We start from the raw sequence: 22981 nt of genomic DNA, 5'->3' as shown, positions 1-22981 counted from the left end.
TTGCAAAGTTGATGTCAAGTGTTATACTTTCTTACAGTGGTCTACAGCGGTGTTAATTCCTCTCACCCTCTTAAGCACATACAAAACTTTATGAAAGACACCTGAATCAGTGTTCAGTAGTTTTTGGCACTGGACTGGGGTATGCACCTACATGCCCTCACAGAACTTTATGATCCTTCTGTTCCATTAGCAACAAAAATGTAATTAGAATAATTGTGTCAAAGGATCTCTGGAAATACTCTGCTCAAAGTAGAGCCAGCTTCAAAGTCAGATCAAGTTCCTTAGGGCCTTGTTCATTTCAATTTTGAATTTCTTCAAGAAAGGAGAATGTAACACTTAATTTGATAATCCTTTCTAGTGTTAGTTCACTGTGTTCCAATACCAGTCCTGGTTTGTAGAACCAGAAAATTAGTTTGTAATCATATGATCTGAGATATATGCAATTTGCAGTTGCATAGTTCAATGCAGATGTGTCTGCATTCTGGCTACAAGAACCACAGTATTTTGCCATGTGATGGCCAAAAGATCACAAGGTACTTTAAGTAAGAAACTAGCAGACATGGAAAACCAAAACAGTTCCCTTTGCCCTCGTACTGCTCTTTGCTCATTTCTGAGGGATTACAAGAAAAGAAAAGGCTGGACTCTCCTCTTGGAGGACTTAATGGATCTGGTGGACCTCATCTGGCTCAGCATCTCCCAGTTGGAAACTTCTGGCAGGAGGAAAAACATTTTTTTTCTGCAGATGATAGCTTTTAATTTGTTGTTGCATGATTGATTGGTTGATGGTTTTGTGGTTGGTTTTTGTTTTTTTTTTTTTTTTTTCTCAAATGCAAGTAAGATTTGCTAAGGAGATTAAATGCAATTTTTTGCACAACCTGATTTACTTTCAAGAATTTGGTCTATACACTGGAGGTCAGGCATCCTCAAGGTGGCAAATATTCAGGATTTTGGCAGGTTGCTTTGATCATTGCACTTCTTTCCTTCCACATCGCAAGTTAGCTCAGGTACTGGGAGTAATATATCATGTAATGTATCATGTAATCATGTAACGCATCTCACACAAACCGCAGCAGTTAATGTAGCTACAAAAGCAGCAAAGACGACACAAAGAATGCAAAACGGCTGCAGAAGGGTAATAAAATATGTTTTGCACTTTACCTTGGTTGCTGATGTTACTCATCTCCATATCATACTGTAAAAAATATTATCTGTGATTTTTGTAACAAATAGTATATGCATGTCAGTGCTTCATCTCTGTTTTCATAATGATACTCAGTATAGTTTCTGAAAGGAGTTGGCTAGCAAAGGAGGTAGACTACAGTAGCTGATGGCTGAGAGAATGCAGCATCAGTTCATATTAGTTAGGTGTCAGATTCAGAGAGACAAAGAGAGTATCAGAGAAGAAGACGGATTGAATATGATGAATACTTCACCATGAAAAAATTTGGTCCACAACCTGTTATTGGACACCAGTTGCTTTAGTCCGTAGTCAAGGAAGACACTGAGTTCTCAGACGTCCAGCGAGGCCTGATGTCAAATGAGGGTTTTCTTCTGGCTAGGCACTCATATGCCACCCCTATGTGGATTTTCCAGTGTCCAACAGGAGCTGAGCCGATACTGCATCATACTACAGTTGAATTCAAAGCCAACAGAAAATAGGTTCACTAATTCCAATGCACATTTTATATTGTTCTCATGAACATACAAGTTTGTGGTGTGTATTATTATTTAAAGATGTGGAGAACTAGCACAGATGGAAAACATTTTCTTTATACAATTCTTTGCTGGTGAAGAGAGTTTTTGTACCATCTCTATGAACAACAGAAGAAAGCCAAGACTGTAATGTTAAAATGTCCTGATCATGTAATCAGATTTTGTTAGGACAGAATTTGGGATCCAAAAGAGACCTGTGAATTTTGCATGAGGTGATGTCTTACCTTCTGATGTGCTGATAGTTACAATAGGGCTCATAAGCTCAAGACCTTCATTCCCATCTGAATTCACAGCCCGAGCTGCACACTGGACACGAGAACCAGCTTGAAAGTAAATGGAGTCGAGTGTAATCATTTTAGAGGAAGTGAAGAAGGTATCAAAGTCAACCTCCTTCATGGGGCTGGTCACACCATCAGGGCCAGTGGGTGCACTTACAAGCCACCGGTACTGAGTCAGAGTATTATTGTGTTCTCACTGGCACATATAGAACCAGTCTTGTCAAAGTCTTCATATTAGGATTACAAGCCTGCAGAAGAAGGCCGATATGTTAGCAATTTATTTGCTTCATGGCAAAGGACTTTTAAGTTATCAGGAGTCACAAAACTCACAACATGGAACTAACGATCCCAGTAATCTCCTTAGAAATCACCTTAATTTGACAGTAATGCTTTTAGCATGGTTAGGTAGATTAAAAGGCATATCTAATTATGCTTATTGAAATAAAAAAAAATTTTAAATTATGATATATAGGTGAAAATGTGGCACAGTTATGAAGGCAATAAAAACTACATTCCCACATACTGCTTAATTTGAACTTCTTCCTTTGATCTAATTCTGCAAATATACTTTGTATTTCAAAATTTTCTTTTTCTTCTTATTTTTTTTTTGACTTAGGAGAACCATTCACACACGGCAAATTCCTGTGTATAAGAATGTGTGAGAAAACAACTGATGATGCAGATGGACAAAAATGTTCCTCAATGTATATGCATATTCATGTAAACTTTTCAGTTGCAAAATTACAATGAAAGAAGCCTCCAGTCCTTCAGCAAACAGCACATCATTTTTTTCAGTTTGTGGCACTCATGGAAACATGGCTCATCTGTTATCTCCAGTGACTTTAACTCTGTGAATTAAGGCAAGATAATGCAGAAAATAGTAAGGTCATACATAGACATAGTGTGAGTATCAAACTGTTCTCAGTGATGAACAAATGAACATCTTTCTATGCTTTTTGTCTCCTGAATATGGATTCAATTATCCAAACAGATTAGATTACCTCTGAGGACAGTTCTAGCTTGACTCATATGTGACTCACCACAATATTGATCAATACTGGGTGGCCTAAAATCCACCACACAAATCCGTATACTGATTTTGTTTCATTTTTTCCCCAGAGATACTCACTGTGATACAGATGACAGGATAGCCAGCTACAGGACTGGTTCTGTCTTTGGCTCTAGAAATATCATCATATATCAAAAGAGATGCAACTTGAGGGACAGAGGGAAAGGTGACATCTGCCATGCTGTTCATTTCTTCTATGTAAACAATGGCCTTGGCTGTCTGACAATGAAAAGACAGAAACAGTTCTCTTTGAAAATTAAATAAACAAGGGGATTCAAGCTGGACCTTGATCAGAATACGTTCCTAAAGAAGTTCTAAAACCTCAGTTGGATGACCTATTGAGAAAGGGTTGAGGCACTGCAAAGTACATTGCAGAGTGCAAAAGGAAGAAGTAAAATGATTTTCTTCTTCTCAGTACACTGAAGATCCCAGACCTTTAGCCTTGTGTCCCAGGTTTCTTGAATCACTTCAGTATGCTGGTAGAACCCCAGTGTGCACTGTGTGCTTTAATACCTGGTGGAAACGGTCTTTATCATCAGCAAAGGTTCTGTCTGGCTATATTATTGTATTCATATATAGTCAGACTATATGTGGTATGACACTGATGAAGCAGCCAGAGAATTTCAAGAACATTTTATACCAGAGGAATATACTGTTTAAATTAAAATTATGTATGCCATAATGCTAAAAAAACAAGAATATGTGGCTATTTCATCTCACACAAGAATACCATTAACATGGTTTTGACAGTAAAAGTTACATTTCACCAATTGCTCTTTTTACAGCATAGAGGTTACACTGTATTGCCAGAGAGTGTTTCCAAGAGGACATCAGTTTCTAGGACTGATTATATGAGGAGAATGTGTGTGGAGTGATATCTTGAATATTTCAGTCTTTCATTGACTCTATGTCCCATCAGCACAATTGCCTGGCAACATAATGTTTTGTGTGCTACCGTGTCAGCTGAGATGATCCTCTTTGTCTTTTAAGGTACAAGCCAAGATGGTGCGAATAAATCTTAAAATAAATGTAAAACTATGATCCAGAAAACAAGAAGTCTGTTTATCAGATTTTGTTGTTCAGGACTTGCATGAGCTTGTTACCTGTATTTCTGCAACCATGTTCTCATCAGGCTTCAGATGAACAGTGAAGGCTTCTCTCATCTCCCTTACTCCATCAAAGAGAACTTCAACTTCCACAAAGTGCTGTGTTTCACCCTCTTTAAACTCAATTTCTAAAAACATAATGAGACACTTAAAAATAAATCTGTTGTTCATAAGAAGCTGTGATTCTAGGCCCTGCCATGAGAGATGGTAGCTAATACCCAGTTTTCAAACTACAGCTGTTTGTATGTTTAGTTTAACCTATCTGATAATAATAATGAATAGCAGTGGACATATGTGGAAATCACTGAAAATGTGGCATCATCATCATCAAGAGATTTGTAAAGATCAGGACATAGTCTAACAAAACTTAATATTTTGAAAATTATCTGGGACTAATTACATTAATGTTGGTAACATACGTGAATGACGAAAAGACTGAATGATTCTAAATAAATAGTATTGTCAGGTCTTGCTCAAACAAAGTGCATTTTAATACAATGTTAAATACAAAAAATAAGATAAAAATCTAGAGTTACACAACAGTTCTATATTTTGGAAATCATTGTCTCTGATGGTGGATAAAAAGTTCAATCTTAACCTACCATATTGGGTTTTCAAGGCTTCTGGTCATGGGTGGGCTGCAGGGGTGGCTTCTGTGAGAAGATACCAGAAGCTTCCCCATGTCCAAAAGAGCCAGTCAGCTCCAAGACAGACCCACTGCTGGCCAAGGCTGAGCACTGCAGTGATGATGGTAGTACTGCAGTGATGATAGTAGTACTTCTGGGATAATACATTTAAGAAGAGGAAAAAACTGCTGCACTACAGCATCTGGGAAACAGCAGTGAGAATATGTGAGAGAAACAACTCTGCAGACACCAAGGTCAGTGAAGCAGGACAGTGAAGAAATGCTCCAGGTGCTGGAGCAGAGATTTCCCTGCAACCTGTGGTGAAAACCACAGCGAGGCAGCTCTGTCTTTGAAGCCCATGGAGGTCCACGGTGAAACAGAGATCCACCTGCCACCCATGACAGAGTAGGTGGAAGCTTGAAGGAGGTTGTGACCCTGTGGGAAGCCCGTGCTGGAGCAGGCTCCAGGCAGGACCTGTGGCCCTGTGGAGAGAGGAGCACATGCTGGAGCAGGTTTAATGGCTTTTAAGGACTTGTGACCCCAGGGGGGACCCACTATGGTGCAGTTCATGAAGAACTGCAGGCCATGGGAAGGACCCACATTGTAGTCTGGGGAGGACTGTATCCTCTGGGTGGAACCTCATGCTGGAGCAGAGGAGTGTGAGGAGGAAGTGTCAGAAATAAAGTGTGATGAACTGGCTGCAATCCCCATTCTCCATCCCCCTGAGCCACTCAGAGATAAAGAATTTGGGAGTGAAGTTAAGCCCAGGAAGAAGGGAAGGGTGGGAAGGAGGTGTTCTAAGATCTGGTCTTAAATCTCATTACCCTACTGTGATTTGATCGGTAATAAATGAAACTAATATCCCCAAGGTGAGGCTGTTTTGCCTGTGATGGTAATTGGTCAGTGGTGCACTTAACCCTTTTGTCATATTTTCTCTCTGTTCTCTTGTGAGGAGGGGGAGTGACAGAGGAGCTTTGGTGGGCACCTGGCGGTCAGCCAAGGTCAACCCACCACACTGACAGTTAAACAGTACTATGATTCTTGACTATAATAACTACTAAAGAAAAGTATAGAAACCATTTAACATTTGTGTCTAGAATGGATGAGAGTGATGCTAAAATAATAGGTGCATGTCTACTATTTTTATTTTTTAAGGATGCCAAATTAACTGAAGATGGTAACCAACAGAAACTAAGGACCAGAAGAAAAAAGAAAAGACTTGCAGAAAGTGATGTTCTCATTGGTATATTGAAACACCACCATAAACAAAATATACCAAGTGCTAAAGAGCTCTGCATGTATGGCAAATAAGGTCCAGAGGTGATAGGGACTGATCAGTGAAGTAAGATGCTAAGAAATACTCTTCCTCTCCAATACCTTCAAATCAGGACTAGATGCCCTTTCCAAAGACAATGTTTTCTCTAACCAAACCTATTGGGCTCAATACAGAAGTATTTTGGGGGAAACTGGGAGAATCTTGCAATCCACAGTGACTCTGATTAAGTGATCTAATGATCCTTTCAGCCTTAAGTGCCATTAAGCCATGAAAATACTCTTTGTGGTAATAAACATGCTATGTGATAGCTAAGAATTTTACTGATTTTAATTTTGTCAGACTTACCTCAGAGACCCTAATATTAAGGATGTGGGTTTTGTATCCATGGCTGAATAGGCAGGTTCCCTAAACCCACAGATATTCTGAAACCTGTGGGGAAATCCTGCACATCACAGACCTATCTCAAAGGCTTCTGGGTAGAGGCCAAGAGCCTCTTGTTCTGCAGTAGTTTCTCTTGAAAACTTTGCTCCCAAGTGCTGCCAGTATGCAGCAGGGAGAATGTAAGCAAGGCAATGCATATAGGTAATGCACATGGGGTAAGTATTAGCTGACACTAAAAGTTCCTGTGGTTTTCAGGAGGAAAGAGCAAAACTCTAAAATGCAGGAGGCAAAGTGACTGGAATTAGCAAACTCTGGGTTGATGCTTTGCTTATGGCTAAGAAATTCTCTCTTCAGATATCACTAGTGGCAAATGCCTTTCCTGTGGAAACTGAAGATAGCCCAAGGTTGTTGCTGGATGTTCAAAGGTAAGTCTTATCTTTCAGCTGAACTGGACACAAAAATAGTTTATCCAAAATTATGAAAACACTCTAGCAATGAATCATTAATCTTAAAACACAGATTAGTATCATGTATTATATAAACTGTAGAAGACAAAAAATTCATAATGCTACAAACTCCATTAGTCATTCCCTAAACCATGTGGGTGGGCTATTAATGAAAAGAAGTTTATCAGCTAAGAAATTTTTCAAACTGTTGCGGAACTTCTCATTCATTACTAGTGAGGAGCAGCAGGCAGTGAATTGCAGAAATATAGAAAGAAAACTTTATTGTTATGAATGTAGAAAAACAAAGAGAAATATACATGAATTCCTACATAGAGTAAAAGCCATTATCTTCATGAATTGCTCAAGAAACAACCACACAACGTATCCTAGAATGAGATATTTCTTCAGAGTAATGGTATTACACTTCACAAATACTACTAAGGTGGAACTCATACATTTCTTCCACAACTACTTGAGCTACAGATGTTTTCAAAGGAGTCACAATTGTTTTGTAAATATCTTTACTGATAACTAGTATTCCAAGAGCAATTGGCTGTTGCATACCACAAGGGATCTGTCCACACTCAATTTGAATAATAAAACGCATTATAGGATGTGGTTGCAAATTGTTGTATCTATAAAGTTATTTCATTTTTGAAACATTATGTTACAGTCATGATTGAAAAAAAATAGTTGGATGTGATAAGTATGATCCTACCTTCTGATATAGGGTGATAGTCTTCTCCGGAAGTAGCAGATCCATCCTTTGTATGAACTCTTACAATAGAAACCTTGGAAGTGTCTCCCAGACGAAGCACTGGGATTTTTACAACTACTACTTGTCTTGTGTCCTTTGGTTCACTCACACTAAATTTGGTCTCACCAAATTTAATAATAGCTTCTGCAATTAGAAGGAAAAAAGTGTTTTTAGACCACGCAAATGAACTTCCAAAAACCAGCAAAACCAAAATATTCTCTTACTGTCTGCATCATCCCGAATCTTTATCAGTGTCTCATTTTGTTCACCAACAGAGGCACCAAAGGAAGAATCGCTTCTTGGAGTGCCAAGAACCAGACGTAGTTCTTCCTCTTCTTCATGGAAAGTATCATCCATAAGCACCAGTGTGCAAGGCTTCTCAGTTTCACCTGCAATCATTTTGAAGGTAATATCAGGCAGAACTTAGGTGTTCTTTGCTCTATTACAGCACTTCTCTCCAAGCTCAAACCACAAGCTGCTTCTGTTCGCCAAGGCATCCACCTTGACACCACATAAGTTAATGAATAATGACAATAGTGAAAGCAGAATTAGTAATCATTACCTTTCTAGGTAATGATTCCACTCAATTAAGTGGAATCTCCCATTTTGGGACTTCTCTAAAACAAGTTTCTATTTGGTATATCCACTTTATACGTATTATTTCTTTGGTTTTACCTTAGAAGGAAATGCTCCTTCTCAGTGACCTCTCCCACAGAGTGCCTTGAAAAAATAAATACTTGTACAAGGAAGCAGAGCAATAGAAACTTTCACTAATACTAATGGTAATTTTGTCCTAAAGTTTTCTATTTCAGATCTCTTTTGATTGGACACTCTCCAACAGTGCAGACTTTCACTTGTATTGTTCCATTTGATTTTAAAATATTTTGAACTCCCACTGATTCCAAGTGACAATAAATATTGTCTTAAAAATGCTTTGGAGTATCAAAATGTTCAATTTTTCACATCGCAAATCTATGTGCTTACTAGATGTTCAGAACTGGGAAAGCAGCAAGAGTTATGAGTGGTGTGCAGTGTCTGGCACCCAGCATCAGACTTGGTGGGCTTATCATCATAAGAAAGACTCCTACATCCCTGGCAAAAGGAACAGCACAGGATGAGAGAAATGAGGTCAATTTACAGGTCTTTTTCATCATTACACATGCAAATATGATCAAGGCTCTTCAAAGTGAAGACCAGACCAGGATGCTGACTGTGTTCATTTTCTGAGGTTGTTTTTTTCCCCCTATAGAAAATAAATTATCCATTAGGAGGAGGAAAAAAACCCCAAAATGTTCATTCTGCTCATTGTCACACGGGAAATGTGAAAACTGAAATGAAACTGCTACATTTTAAATATGCCTAAGAAGCTTATGGAAAAAAGATGTAATTCTGGCAGACCTATTTGCTCCTTGTCTCCACAGAGAAATGGTAGGATGACACTCAAAAAAGAAAAAAGTCATTTCCTATGGTGGCCCAGATGCATTAATTCTATAAGCTGGACTCTCATTTGTAGTTGCACAGGAGCAATGGTAAGGGTGTAGATTATATGACAGCACTAAAGCTGAGGCCAGCTCTAAATAAAGGCTGAACAACTCACTTTTTCAAGAGAACTTTGATAAATGTCTACAGAAATATTAAAGTCGTCACTTCTGCGATAAGGGCATACCAAGGATTTCATGCTGATGACAGAAATTGTTTAGGCTTGTAAAAAATATTACGTGTGTTTAAACTTCAAAGACTAAAAGATGAAACTGTGTTTTGCACACGTTGAAGGAATTCGGCAATATTCTTCAAGGTAGCAGCATTTGATTTATTTGCATTTCATCTCTTATGTGAGCTATCAAGTACCTGATATTTGTGGGTTGTCTTATGAAAGTCTCAGTGGGAGAAAAAAATTCAAGCAGAATTAGAGAGCTATATCCCTGTTGAAAGATCTATTACTCATTCCTGTGCAAGTCAAATATATTTACCAGAAATCTGCTTAACAAGAGCAGAACTTCTGAAGTTCCTTTCTGACAGCAGTTCTGCACTTCTACTGTGTTATCCTGAACTGTTTTTTTGCTATCAGAAAGATTCTGGCATTCAGTCTGAACTTATATGAAGATATATCCCTTTGGTCAGAAGTGAAACAAATAAAGGCAACATAATTTCTGGGCACTCTTCCCATTGTGTAGGAAAAAAAACACCTTTGTTTTCCAAACTGGTCCTTTTGGCACTACTTTATGAGAAGACACAATTAAAACAAAGCAAAGCAAAGTAAAGCACAACATGGTAGACTAAGGCCTTCTACAATAAGATCACGAACTTACCAGGAAGGAATGTGATGATGGAACTGTCAGTATTAGGACGTTCTTCAAAGTCCATCATTACCTGAGCTGAACCTTGCCTTGTATAGCATCTCACAGTGGACGTGTATTGGATATCCCCACTCCTATATATCATGGCAGAAATCTGTCCGTCATTTTCATTGACTACATATACAGATTCTTTAAACTGCATCTTAGGCACTGGGAAGAAAAACATAAAAAGCGTGTGTAAAGTATAACTGTAGAAGTTCTTATATCTTCCCTCCACTATTTCAGATTTATTTAAGCTACATTGTACCAGATGTACAATGTAGCTTAAATAAAATATATATATATATATATATAAAATAAGCAGCCAGACAGGAAAGGATTTAACATATTGTCTCTAGCTGAAATGCGTAGACTCATTAGCTTTGGTGTGCTTCAAAAGGACACTTGTGCATTGCAGTCATCCATCCCCTGCATAAAGGTGAAAAGGTAAAAAAATACACAAAAGACTCACAGTCAGATGTTGAGTCATTAATGAAGATGGTGGCCTTGCTGGGTTCTCCAAGGGCAGCATTCATGGGCATCCTTAGCACAAGCTCAAACTTCTCAGTTCCTTCTAACACTGGCTGTCCAAGGTCATCCAGAATTACCACACGAAACGTCTGCATATTGACTCCGGGGGAAAAATCCAAATTACGACTGATGCCTACATAATCTACTCCAGCTTCCAATGGAAAAGAGATAAAATAGGATTACATGTAATGAAAAATGAAAATATCTATCATTAGGCAGTTAGTTATAGGTAAATCTATTTTTTCAATATTTTTAATTGCCAAATTGTGGCATTTATGTAAAGCAAAACTATCTATTGACCATCTGAGGTGGACTATACAATAAAACAAGTCAATATTAATTTACTTTTTGTTTAGTGATGATTCAAATCACAAAATGAGGCTGCTTTTGTTCTGCTGTAAATCAACAGCTAGTCAAGAAAAACTAATAAAGTTTGCTTAAAGTGAGAAATAAAAGTAAGCAAAAAGCTTTGAGACAGACTCTGGAGATGAAGCAAAGTTTTTTGGAAAGAAATTTCATATTATTTTGTAACAAAGATGCAAGTTTTGAGAGTAATGTAGAAAGTAAAGGAGAAAAGGCCAGCGAGCTGATTGTAAGGAAGAACTGATGTTCAGAGGAGTTGTATAAAACAGAATGAATGGAAAACAAATCAAATTCTGCTCAGACCACACCAGGTGAAGTCTGTCACCTTACTGCTAAAGACAGACTGATCTGGGTTTGTCTTGTTTTGCTCTGTTTAAAGCAAAGCAAACCAATCCATAACATGCCAATGAGAAGAAGGCAAATAAAAGAAGACACTGACTAAAACGTGACCCTATCTTGGAACCAAAGCATTAAAAGTATCTAGGACTTTAGGGAAGGACTGAATTTTAATGTTCATTTTTGTGAATAATTAAGATTCTTACTGTAAGAAAATATTTTTCCTCCCCAAAATAAAATAACTTAAATATTCAGGATTAGTTAAAGATACCAGACCATAAAAGCAAATTCATAAATGAAACAATCATATATTTTTTCAGAGTTCATAATTTTCTTTCCATGAGAAAAATACATATCTGTTATGTGTGATACAAATATATGATGTTTAAATATTCCTGAAATAACAGTAAAGTTACACTCAGGATAAGCATCTAAGGAAGATGAATTTTACGCTGTCTCTATATTAATGTCTTAGTTTAAACATTATGATTTGTGGAAAAAATATAGCATGCTAACATTTGTTTCTGCAGACAAAGTTTCTGTCAAAGCATCAATGAACTACATAGTTGTAGCGATCCTCTTCCTGAACAGAGTACCAGGTAATAACTTCTAATTGCCTACAGTAAAAAGAAGAGGAGCAAACTCTGCACACTGTAAGTGATTATAACTCTGTGCCCAGAGTCTGCTGCTGAGGCAGCAGCAATCAACTGCCTTTGTAGCATAGCATTCTACATGAGGATTTGAAGGCACTTCTCTTAGTGCTGTACTTCACAGTTGCTCCTAATCCTGTTTCTTTCAAATTCTGTAACTACTTAATTTGTTCTAAGAAGAAAGATCTCCTAAGAGCAAGAGACATACATTTCATCTTCTGTAGCTGAAACTATATCAAGACCCAATGTGCTAGCATTTGTGTTGAGATGTATTATGAAACTAGAGTAAAACAATAACTTACCCTCTGCAGTTACTGGTTCAGATTTGCGAGACCTCACTGTAACAGAGGCAGCTTTAGACAGATCAGTTCCAGTCCTCCCTACACGTACTTCAATGTAGCCAGCACTCTCATCAACATAGTATTCATCATTTCCAAAGTAGAATGCTGGTTCTGGTGAAAGAGGAGTAATGTCCATAAATGTTTCTTTACCTTACACTGAAGCTAACAAGACAGCATAAAATCCACATTAAACAAAGGAGAGCACTTCGCTCTTCTCAGTAAGTGAAATAAAGTTCTTTTTTTAAAGTTTAAAATTCTTCTGACTATTTCTGGCTTCTTTTCAAGCATTGGTTTTTCTGGTTTTGGATAGCAATTATATCAGCACTGTGTTCTTTTTCTTGCCTCTTACATTTTCAAGTTTGTGTGTCAGCATGTACAAATCTGTGCACAAAACCAAATGTGGTATCTCATTAAAGTTATTTTAGTTGAATCTTGTGGACAGGCCAAAAAATTCTTTGCAATTTTTACTTTGCTGCAAATAGACAAAGGTGAATACAGATAATGAAACCTTAACTTGAATGTTCTCACAGATTCCTGTTGCCAAAACCAGACTGGAATATGATATATAACTGCAGCTGCTTTTGGTAATGTTTTCCAGCTAATCAAAGGAGCAAATATTGAATTTTCATTCCCCCATATCTAGCATTTAAAACAAAATCAGTCTTATTTCATGTAAACTGGAATGTGAGTAGCCTTTTATCTTAATACTGAAGTTCCACAGTTCATAAGAAAGAAGAGCAAAAAGCAAAGGAGGTTAAGTGCTATTCCACTTAACAGACATATTGTTTACCTCCCCTTTTCCTCCCTTTTTCAGTTTTTCTAGCCACAGCAATTTCAGAAAATAAACAGGCTTAAAAACACATCCCATGGATGTATATCATCTCCCTTTTTCTACCCCTTCCATTCCTGTTTCAAACATACAAGAGTAATCACACACAGTCAGTGCTCCAGTTTTGCCACTGCACAACTGAAATCACACCTACCTTCTCCAAGGGTAGGAAGGCCTACACAAGTTCTCTGCACTCCATCACTATTTTCTTATGTTGTCTTGTGAGAATTTATTATAATCATGAGGCTACAATATCACAAATGTGTTAGAAATACCATACAGCATACGGCCAACTTCAACTCAGTTGGCAAAGGTCATGGCAATTGCTCAGTGCTCTATCACTAGCACTATGAATACTTCTCCTTCATCAAGCATAGAAAAAAGTAAAAATTCAAAGGAAATGGCAATACAGAGATATGCCTTGCATAAAGAAAAGGTACAACTTATCCAAAGGAGGAGACATACATCCTTTTTAATGGTATGTATTTTAATGGAATGTATTTACTGAAAAATAGTGCAGAGCATTATCAAGGTCATCAACTTTTGCAGGATGAAAGACAAATTTGGAAGAAGTCTAACTTTGATAGGTGAAAACACATTCAGTTAAAATTTAATTTTTTTTTTATCCAACAGCATATGTATTTAAATGTGTGTGTATTTGTGTGCACAGACAGACACACATTGATCTTACTTTATTTGCCTATAGGGACTGGGTTGTCATAGTTACTTTTATATTTGGATCTGTGAAGATCTTATCTGAAATGTTTTTAATAGGTGAACAAGATACACTCTCTGTACCTTTTGTATAACTACAATTAACTTTGATGAGAGTTCTATTTACAGGGATACTGCAGAACTGGACATTGGATCTGCAAAGAAATGTGCCATTTCAGACATAAAATGATCTTCTAAAATCCTCAAGATGGACAAAGACTTACCCAGCCTCTAGAGGTTAAAAATACAGAATGCCTACTAAGACCAAATGATTATTAATGTGCCAACAGTTAGATAAATGCAGTTAAAAATATTACCAGTTCTAATACCTGTCATTTCTTAAACAGGTATTCTCAAAGTTTAACACACTTTCCCAAATCTAATCTCGTTCTTATAATCCTGTTCTCTCTATATTGTTGTCCCAATGGTTCTGGAACTTGATCTGGACTTGGCTGCACCTCATTTTAAGCACTTAAGTGAGAAGTACTCACACTGAGCCTACCTGCTCTCAGTTTGCAAGGACAAAGATAGGCCAGTTCCAGGAGGTTTCCCAGCACAATGAACACAGAGAAGGACAGGTGGAATGGCTCACTCACTAAAATCAGAAAAACCTGAGGAGGTGTGGAAGCATCCCCTTCTACTTACTGGCTACACATAGATATCTGCCTTAAGCTAGTTGCAAGGTATAAAATAAAATGTTAGTTTCTTATAGTGTTATCCTAATGCTTGTTTTACTGCTGCTGAAGACGAATCCTCATGTGCTGTTCATTCCTGTAGTCACTGCCAAACACAAAAATGCCTAAACTCTCAACTACCTTGCCTTGTATTTCAGAGTGAGTTTTTCACACTTCTTGGAGGCATGTATGTTCAATGAAAGACACATTCTGCATGGTTACCCATCCTAGGAAACAAATCCTTACAAATGTTTTCTAAGTTCATTTCCTGTAAGCTGTGTTAGTAGCTCCCCAGGGGAAGTAGCAAAGCCAAGCTACTAACAGGGAAAGCATTGTCTTTCTCACTTCATGTCTGGAAAACACTCTGCTCAATGACTGTGGGCTCACTTACAGCAGACCTTTAATCTAGTAATCACTCTGAAGAGAGACTACTGCAAATTTCATGGTTCCTCTTAGAGACATACGAGGAAGTTTTCTAAGAGTTTTTTGTTCATACCCACAGACTTCACTGGCATGAAGTTACAATAATCAAAGGAGAAAGGTTAGGAGCCTTAGTTCCAGGTTTCTTGGCACAGAAATGAAATCTTTGCCTTGCCTTTGTAGTTATACAGTTAGGAGTGTTTCTCAACTACAGCACTAGTCAGTCATCAAGCAGGAAAACAAACACACCTCTCATTATGTTAGGAATACATCTATCTTTGAAGGTACATCAGAAAGTCAATCTGATAGCACAAAAATGTTTATTTCCAAGGAGGCATTTGTTTTTAAAATTGCATCCTTACAATCTGCTTTAGAGAGATTGTAAAAGAGTAGGTTGGTTGTAAAGATACTCTGTTATGAGGATAGTTAGGACAAACACAAGGACAGATTCTTCTGTGCTGACACCTTAACAAGCCTTCAAACTAAAGTGAATTTCAGTGATACATGCTACCAGTGAGACACACACACACATATATATATATATACACACTAAGAAAGAAGGAAAGAATAGAAGAAAACAGACATATATGCTACTCTGACATATTTAGATACTGGAACTAGGAGAAGCAGTATTTACAAAGGACCTGATGGCTGATCTTTTCTAGTGGTGTTAAACTGTTTATTCCTAAAAGCTTTTGCCTTCCTTCTTTCCACGAACAGTACAAACAAAGCTATGATGTGAACATTATGAGTTGCCAGAGCTAGCAGAAGTCTGTCGTAGTAACGCAGGAGGTGCAAACCAGTGCTTTGCAAGCCTACAAGCCTGTTCTGCAACAGTCTGGACATGCTAGTACAATGCTGAGTCCAAACTAATGAGCCCTGGTGGTTGGCACAGCTAATTAATTAACTTGGACATAACAACAGACAAACAGGCCAGATTTCCTCTGGACCTGATCTGGCTCATACTCAGACAACATATACATCCCTATACAGTGCCTACTTGCATTTCAGTATCACAGATGGCATTAAATGACTGAGCTGCTGAGTCTATAACAAAAGAGACTATTTCTTTCCCAACATGAAGACAGACCAGTTAAGAACAGGAGTTCCATCAAATTTGAGAAGGCATGGGCATTTACTGTTTAATAGCAGTAAAGGTCAACTTCTGTAATCTTTCTCATATATGCATGTTAATAGCAGCAAAAGACTAGCTCAGAAGAACTGTCTTTTACAAAAGTTTATAGTATGATAATATCAAAGAGGACTTTAAAATCTGGAAATAGGTTGCACCATTCTACAGCTATTTACACATTCTTGAAACTATGCAAGGAATTGAGCTTGCATTTAGCACAATGAATTTAATTTGCCAAGTTATTTATTTTTACTGAATGCTGTAGAAATAGGGGTCAAGATTACAGTCAGAGCTCAGTTCTGAAGCAGATCTTATTGTACAAATGCCAATAGGTTTTTTATTTGATGTGGTCAAAACAGATTACTTTTCAAATTCATTTGTTGCAATCTTAACAGCTTTCACCTTCTTAGCATTGTCATAACTTTTGCAATCAAAAAGTAAATTACCTTCAGAGTCAAAATAGTTTCAGCCAAATTGCCACAAACTTCATCTCATGTAAATAATGTCTGCATTTCCATTTGTCCCAAAAGCCCATTTCTGTCTATCAACTTAAAAGGATTTTTTTAAAGGATACTACAAACATTATAACAGGTAGAAGGACAGACTCAAATTAATGCAACCTTTACCAAACTCAATTTGATTTTGTAAGAAAATTACACATTTTTTTAAATCTACAATGGTAATGTCATACATTGATTAGACTCGATCTTCACTTAATTACTCTCATTTTACACAACTTAACTCCATCATTTCAGAAGGGTAACATGGTGTGAACTGGTAACTGCTATGAGCAACATTATATATGATTCATTTTTAATTCATGATACACACTAATTCAGCATAGCCCTTTACATTTTAACTCACCCTTTATGTTAAAGCGCATCCATGCTTTGGTTTCTCTATACACAGTACCATCACAAGCAGCACCTGCCTGGTAGGCCTGAAATCCACATCTAAACTCTCTGCTACATCTGTAAGCTAAACTCAAATGTGAGCAAAGTAGCACAGTAAAAGAAGTAGACTAGAGCTTTAGCTGCAAGACTGAGGATGGCAGTAAGATGGCTACTGATACCTTATCAGGGTCACCTACAGTTTCCTTCTTCATAGCCTGCAGCTTACTTTGAAGCCTGGAGAACACATGTATGTTGGGTGGCAATTCATAACAGTTCAGTAATAGCAAGATGAGCTACAGAGTATACCTGAACAATGGAGAATAAAGACATCTGAGTGTATGAAGCCATGTTCAACTCATTCAAGATGTGTGCCATTGAAGATGAATTTTTTAACAATTAGTTAACTATTATGTACCAGATGGTAATGAGCAGTCTTAAGTTGTGTCCCAGCTACAACTGGAATTTCAGGAGAATGGCTAATGTGTTGAGGTTGACTCTTACAAGCCCCTTGAAGAAATTAATTTACCTTTGATGGTTTGCTAAGAAACATTGCTACCTTTCCAAACCACTAAATTCATATTTATGTGAACTAGCATATACCTGAAAATATTTATTAATAGAGTAGTATTGTTAGGATTCTTCCACACATTCTAAGGATATAACCTACAGACTCTGATATCACTGTAACTACCAAGGTGTCAGAGGACCTTTTCCTTTGTTCAGCGTCTGAGGATAGGGCCAGATTTTTCCTGCTACAAGTACATCAACTCCAATTACTTGCCCAAACTATTCCCTAATCCAGATAATTGCCACATTTACTAATGGAAAAATAAAGACTAACCAATGAAGAAACAAACACTTTGGAATTTGGGGACACACCCAAACATGATCGCATTCCCTGCAGCAACCATTTGACTTTCACATACCTTTTTCCTACTGGCTATACCTCCCACAGAGCATGAAATGAACTCAGAATCTTCTATATGCTCTATTTTTAAAATGAGTTAGATTATTTTTATGAACAGGCACAGGAAATGGCAGTAGTAACAAAATCTCAACAAACTGATGAAACAGAGGCAGACAGATAAATGGGAAGGCTTGGCAGTAGTATTTAAATATACCACACACAAGGTGTTTCACACAGAGGCGAAGCTTGAAGGACCTTACAGTCACTGATTTGTAGTTGAGACAAAAAATGAGGACTACAAACAGAAATAAGAAACAAGCAGTATGAGAAACAAACCGTATGAGAAGCTGAGCAGCATTTTAGAAATCAGGCTATGTAAAGATATAGCATGTAGCCATTTATAAACATGTTTTTCATATTTTAATTGAGTAATTCATTTACTACTGGGCCTTGCAGAAAAAGCTGTCTATAGAAAGGCTCCGAGTGTAATTATTATATTTGCAAAACAGAAGTTTTGGTGAGATGAATATTTTCAGGTTTTGTCTTCCAAATAATGTTCCTCACACCCACATTCACATGAAGAAATATAACCACAAAATTATAACCTTTCTACAATATTTTTATTTAAAATAATCTGTAACACTATCTACTTAAATCATGACCCTGATTTCAAACCCATACCTCTTCAGTTTAGAGGTAAGAATGTTGGAGGGACTGTATCAAAGGTCTTGAAGAAGTCTAGCTAGATGACATCTTTAGCACTTCCTTTGTTCATTGATGGAGCTAGTCCATCATAGAAGGCCACTAGATTAGTGAGGCAGAATTTGTCCTTGGTGAAGGCAGGTTGACTGCCTCTGATCACTTCTGTCTTTCATGTATTTCAACACATCTTCCAGAAGGATCTGTTCCATGGTCTTACCAGGCCCAGAGGTGAGACAAATTAATTTTAACCAAAATAATTACAAATCTGTATCTTATCAATGCAGAAAATATGTTTGATTTCATTGAAGAATAAATTAAGAGGAAGGGAGGCACTACTATTGTTACTACAAATGGTGCATAGAAGAGGAATAGCATAACCAAGAAATGTAAAATACTTTTATTTCCAGGTGGCTATTGGTATTTCCTTATCATTTCTGGCACAGCCTGTGCCACATTTTTTAAAGAAAATTATTATTCTGTCCATTCTTGTGGATGGTTATTCAATCTGTTCTTCTGCCTTTATATATACACAGCTTTTTCTGGATTGGAGATATCTTGACCATATCACAAGAGATGCTAAGAAAGGCACTGCCCCAATTCTGACTTCAGATTTTTGCACTTTTACTATTCAGTCACAATGCTGGTTATGTTGAGTTTGCTTAACTGCTAGAAACAATTTCTTACAGGCTATTCTGCCCACATACAGAATCACAGAATATTCTGAGCTGGAAGGGACCGACAAGGATCATTAAGGATCTTAACTGAATGGCCCATACAGGGATCAAACCCACAACCCTGGTGTTATTAGCACCATGCTCTAACCAACTGAGCTAACACATTTAGCCCACTGCAGTCTGAGAAGAAATTATGCAAGAGAGCTTCCACTCTACAGGAGGTACTGTTGAAGGTGGGACTTGGCAGAGGAGATAGAGAAGTGAAAATAGAGTAACAGCCAGACTTCTCAGAACACAAAAGCAGAGCTGAAAGGACAGGAAAATACACTCTGTTATATGTTAAAACCTCTCGAATTCTGTCGTTTGGACTTCTGATCCCATTTGTAATGGAGGGAAGAGAAAAGAGTTGCCTGACAGACAGTGATGTGAGATAGTAACTGACTTAATCCTTTGAGGGCTTACACACTCAAAAGGAGAACTGATGTCATTAAAGCCTAATGTGGTACAGTGGTTACAGTGTTCAGTATCTTTTGGTCTTCAACGACTGATGACTGCCACAAAACAGCAAAGTCTCACTACAAGGAGATTCATAGAAGGGAAGATGATCTGAAGAAGCCTTAGGAAAAATGAATGCACCAAGATGGCTGACTCAGCTTGATTATCCAAATCTTAAACACACAAAGAACTGTCTAGGTCACTAAGTTCACTCCCTTCAACCACAAGCAACCAAGACAAATGATTAATTTAGAATGGTTTGCTAGGCCTTCACTACATTTCTAAACAGTTCATGTAGTTTTGTACCTTCTGCTTATGGACTATTTTATGCATTTTGAGTACAAAACTTAAGTTTTCTGTATTTCAGCAGAAATAGAACTATACCTTGAAATACGACTGTAATTCACATAGAAGTGTAATAATGCATATGTAAGCTACCCATTTAAGAACCTGCGGCAGTGAAAGTGAGAGATATGCTGCTCCACCAACGAAGTCCTCTACTCTAGCCATCTGAAACAGATGTGACAAAGTACTGACTGGAGGTCATATTCTGTCCTCTTACCTATCAAAGGAGCCTAGATCATAAAGTTGACCTATATACCTAGTTATTAAGCAGCTAAATGAAGATCAGAATAACCCAACATCTGTAGTTCTTATATATATATATATAATAAGAGAGTGTACCTGCAGACACACACATGTAATAACTGTCAGCAATACATAATTCTAGGGAAGCAAATCATAAATGCACCTGGTTGCCTCTATAGAATGTCCTGCTGTGAGACATGACATTAATTTATTTCTGTGATACACAGCAAACAGGGACTTTCTGAAATCTTTAAGGTTATCATCATAAATTGAACATTTTTCACTCTGTTGAATTGGTGATAATAAGAAGCTATTAGAAAAGAAAACTGAGAGTATAATGTGTCATACACTGGCTGACATCCACTTTTCCCCTTGATTAATTTTCAATCTGATCACCTGCCACAGACTCGGGAAAGGGGAGGGATCATATAGAGATTTTACTTAACGAGAGGTCAAAAGTAGTTAAAAGCTGCACAGAACTGCCAGAGACATCAGACCCACAAACACTGTAAGAACATAAAAGGGAGAAAGTAGTCAAAGATGGATGTATAGAGGAAAAAGAATTAGTCTATTTAATCATCTCCAGAAAATTGTAATGGATAGTTGGCCAAATCACGACTCCAGTCCGTAATATAACAGTGGGTATGCTCTGCCTGTAGTGTTCAGGTTGTAACTAAAATTGGACAAACAGATTCGCAGATGTTAACTACCAAGATCAACCAACCACCTGTCTAGTTTAAGGTTTGGCATACCTATTGTCAAAGAGAAAAAGAAACATTTGATTGCCTGCCTTGGAGACTAACGGAACTAAAGAGATTCCAGATAACCTTGTGAGATAAGGATGACCCTCTGACAAACTCTGTTGCTAATAGAATATTTAATTATCATCAGCTGGAAATTTTGCTCAGGACACACACTGAAAGTTAGTGGATACTGTATGCCTGCTGGGAGACAATGCAAAGCACATATTTATAATGTAGCATTGCAGTGCTGACTTTCTGGCTCTTTTCAGGCTATTGATAGTAAATATGGACTTTTCAATATGGACTTTACTACTCAAAGCAAGTTGGACAGGTCCTGATTTCCAGAACACGGCCTAAGGACTTTCAAAATTTAATTAACTGTAGGGAGAGCGATAGCAAGTGTTTTAGAGAAATCTCTAGAAGACTAAATACTTAACCTGTTCTGTTTGACCTCTAACATTGGCTTTCTGCATTATCATACCATCATCCAGTTTACTCAGCTGTAAAATATTTCCAGATAGCGCTAACCTCTCTCATGTGGAAGATACGAGTAATCGATTCTGTTGAGTAAGTATAAAGAAAATGGTCAGCAAACCTCCAACATAAAATTGGGTCCTTTGCTTTCCCAGTCTTCATGTAGAAATGTCAAAAAAAAGTCTGAACAGCTTCTTTTCCATCCGATGTGAATGAAGTGGAACAAATGTATTTAATGTACTTCCTGCTGTGAACAGCATGAGGCTTCAACAATTCCACTAAGGCAGGATGACTGTTTTTCAGCCTGGCTGTAAGGCTGTGCTCTTATGACAACACTAAATACAGTAGCATGGAATTAAAATCACATGGGAAGACAGCCACTGACAAAAAACTTGAAGCAAACAAAATAATTCTCCTCTTAGGTGCAAACTTCAACTCTGCATTCATCACGCTTCTTCTCTTCAGGTTTCCAAATGTGATTACAAACCAAGAGTTTTTAATTTGCCTACAACACAAAACCAAGTAAGTAAAAAAGACTCCAAATCAGCAGCACAGCAGTCAAAATACTGGGACTGTGAGAATGCAGAGCTTTGACTGCAAATCTTGGTAAAGCATTGTGCATCAGACCTGTTGCACGCAACACAGCAACACTGTTAGTGTTGGAACCAAATTACAGCCTCTTCATTCCCACATGAATACTAACAAAAGACTTTGATCTCATTTTTTTTTCTCTCTCTATGTAATGATTTCAGAATCACAGCTTCAGCTGGAAAAACAGGCTGATCTTGCTCAGTTAGTTGCTAAATGCCTGAGGATTAAGGCATTTCCATGGAAGACTGGCATCTGAGTGTTTTAGGGGTCTTAAACTGAAGTCCAGGACTCTTCTCTCCAAGGGGAATGAAAAGTGCGCAGTAACCTCATCTTCGCTTTCCTAGATGCATAATGTTGATCTGTTATGTATAGTGTCTCCCTCGAATGAGCTTTATGCTGAACTCTGTGCTCTCTGTGCAGGGTACGAATGTCCTGAACCAAGAAACTGACTTCAAATTCTTCAGAGATTTCTGTTCATCCCCCACATCATTGAGATGAATGAAGACAAGTAGTTCAGCCTATCAGTTCTGGTTAGATTTAGTAACATGAGTTCACATTTGTATGGAAAATGCTTGAGTTTCTTTGTTTTTGAATTTTATCTTGAATAAAAAAAAAATCTATTGAAACACTTTAGCATTTATTTCTTTAGATCTTAAATAGATTCTTTTAGATTTTTCTTTATAGACCATAATTATTTCATGAAGCAGGAATAGCTATGTATCTGTATCCCTTTGTTGTTTAATGGCATTTCATAGTAGGTGTAGTTTTAACACAAAATTACAAAAAATTCCTTTCTTCATGCCCAGTAGCGCTTATGACTTTGGATTGAGTGGCAAATTAAATTTCTAAGGTAGGGTTTAAATCTATTGTCATGAATCAATGTATTCAGATGCACCACGTACCCCTGGTGATAAATCTCAGCAGTTTAGATACTTC

At 37.5% G+C, this 22981-nt stretch overlaps 1 protein-coding gene across 1 annotated transcript in view; it reads right to left on the bottom strand.

Moving 5' to 3' along the window:
- The window catches only part of FREM2 (FRAS1 related extracellular matrix 2), a 125646-nt gene that overhangs the window by 24631 nt on the left and 78034 nt on the right, over positions 1–22981 (bottom strand). The window contains 10 exon segments of the mRNA XM_032680662.1: positions 1938–2180; positions 2183–2227; positions 2230–2239; positions 3121–3279; positions 4164–4294; positions 7614–7796; positions 7877–8041; positions 9962–10159; positions 10461–10670; positions 12171–12320. Of these exon segments, the coding sequence (XP_032536553.1) occupies positions 1938–2180; positions 2183–2227; positions 2230–2239; positions 3121–3279; positions 4164–4294; positions 7614–7796; positions 7877–8041; positions 9962–10159; positions 10461–10670; positions 12171–12320 (1494 nt within the window).

The sequence above is a fragment of the Chiroxiphia lanceolata genome, chromosome 2, assembly GCF_009829145.1.
Source record: "Chiroxiphia lanceolata isolate bChiLan1 chromosome 2, bChiLan1.pri, whole genome shotgun sequence".
Classification (NCBI taxonomy): domain Eukaryota; kingdom Metazoa; phylum Chordata; class Aves; order Passeriformes; family Pipridae; genus Chiroxiphia; species Chiroxiphia lanceolata.
Note: the sequence above shows the minus strand (reverse complement) of the source record. Positions and strands in the feature narration are given on the sequence as shown.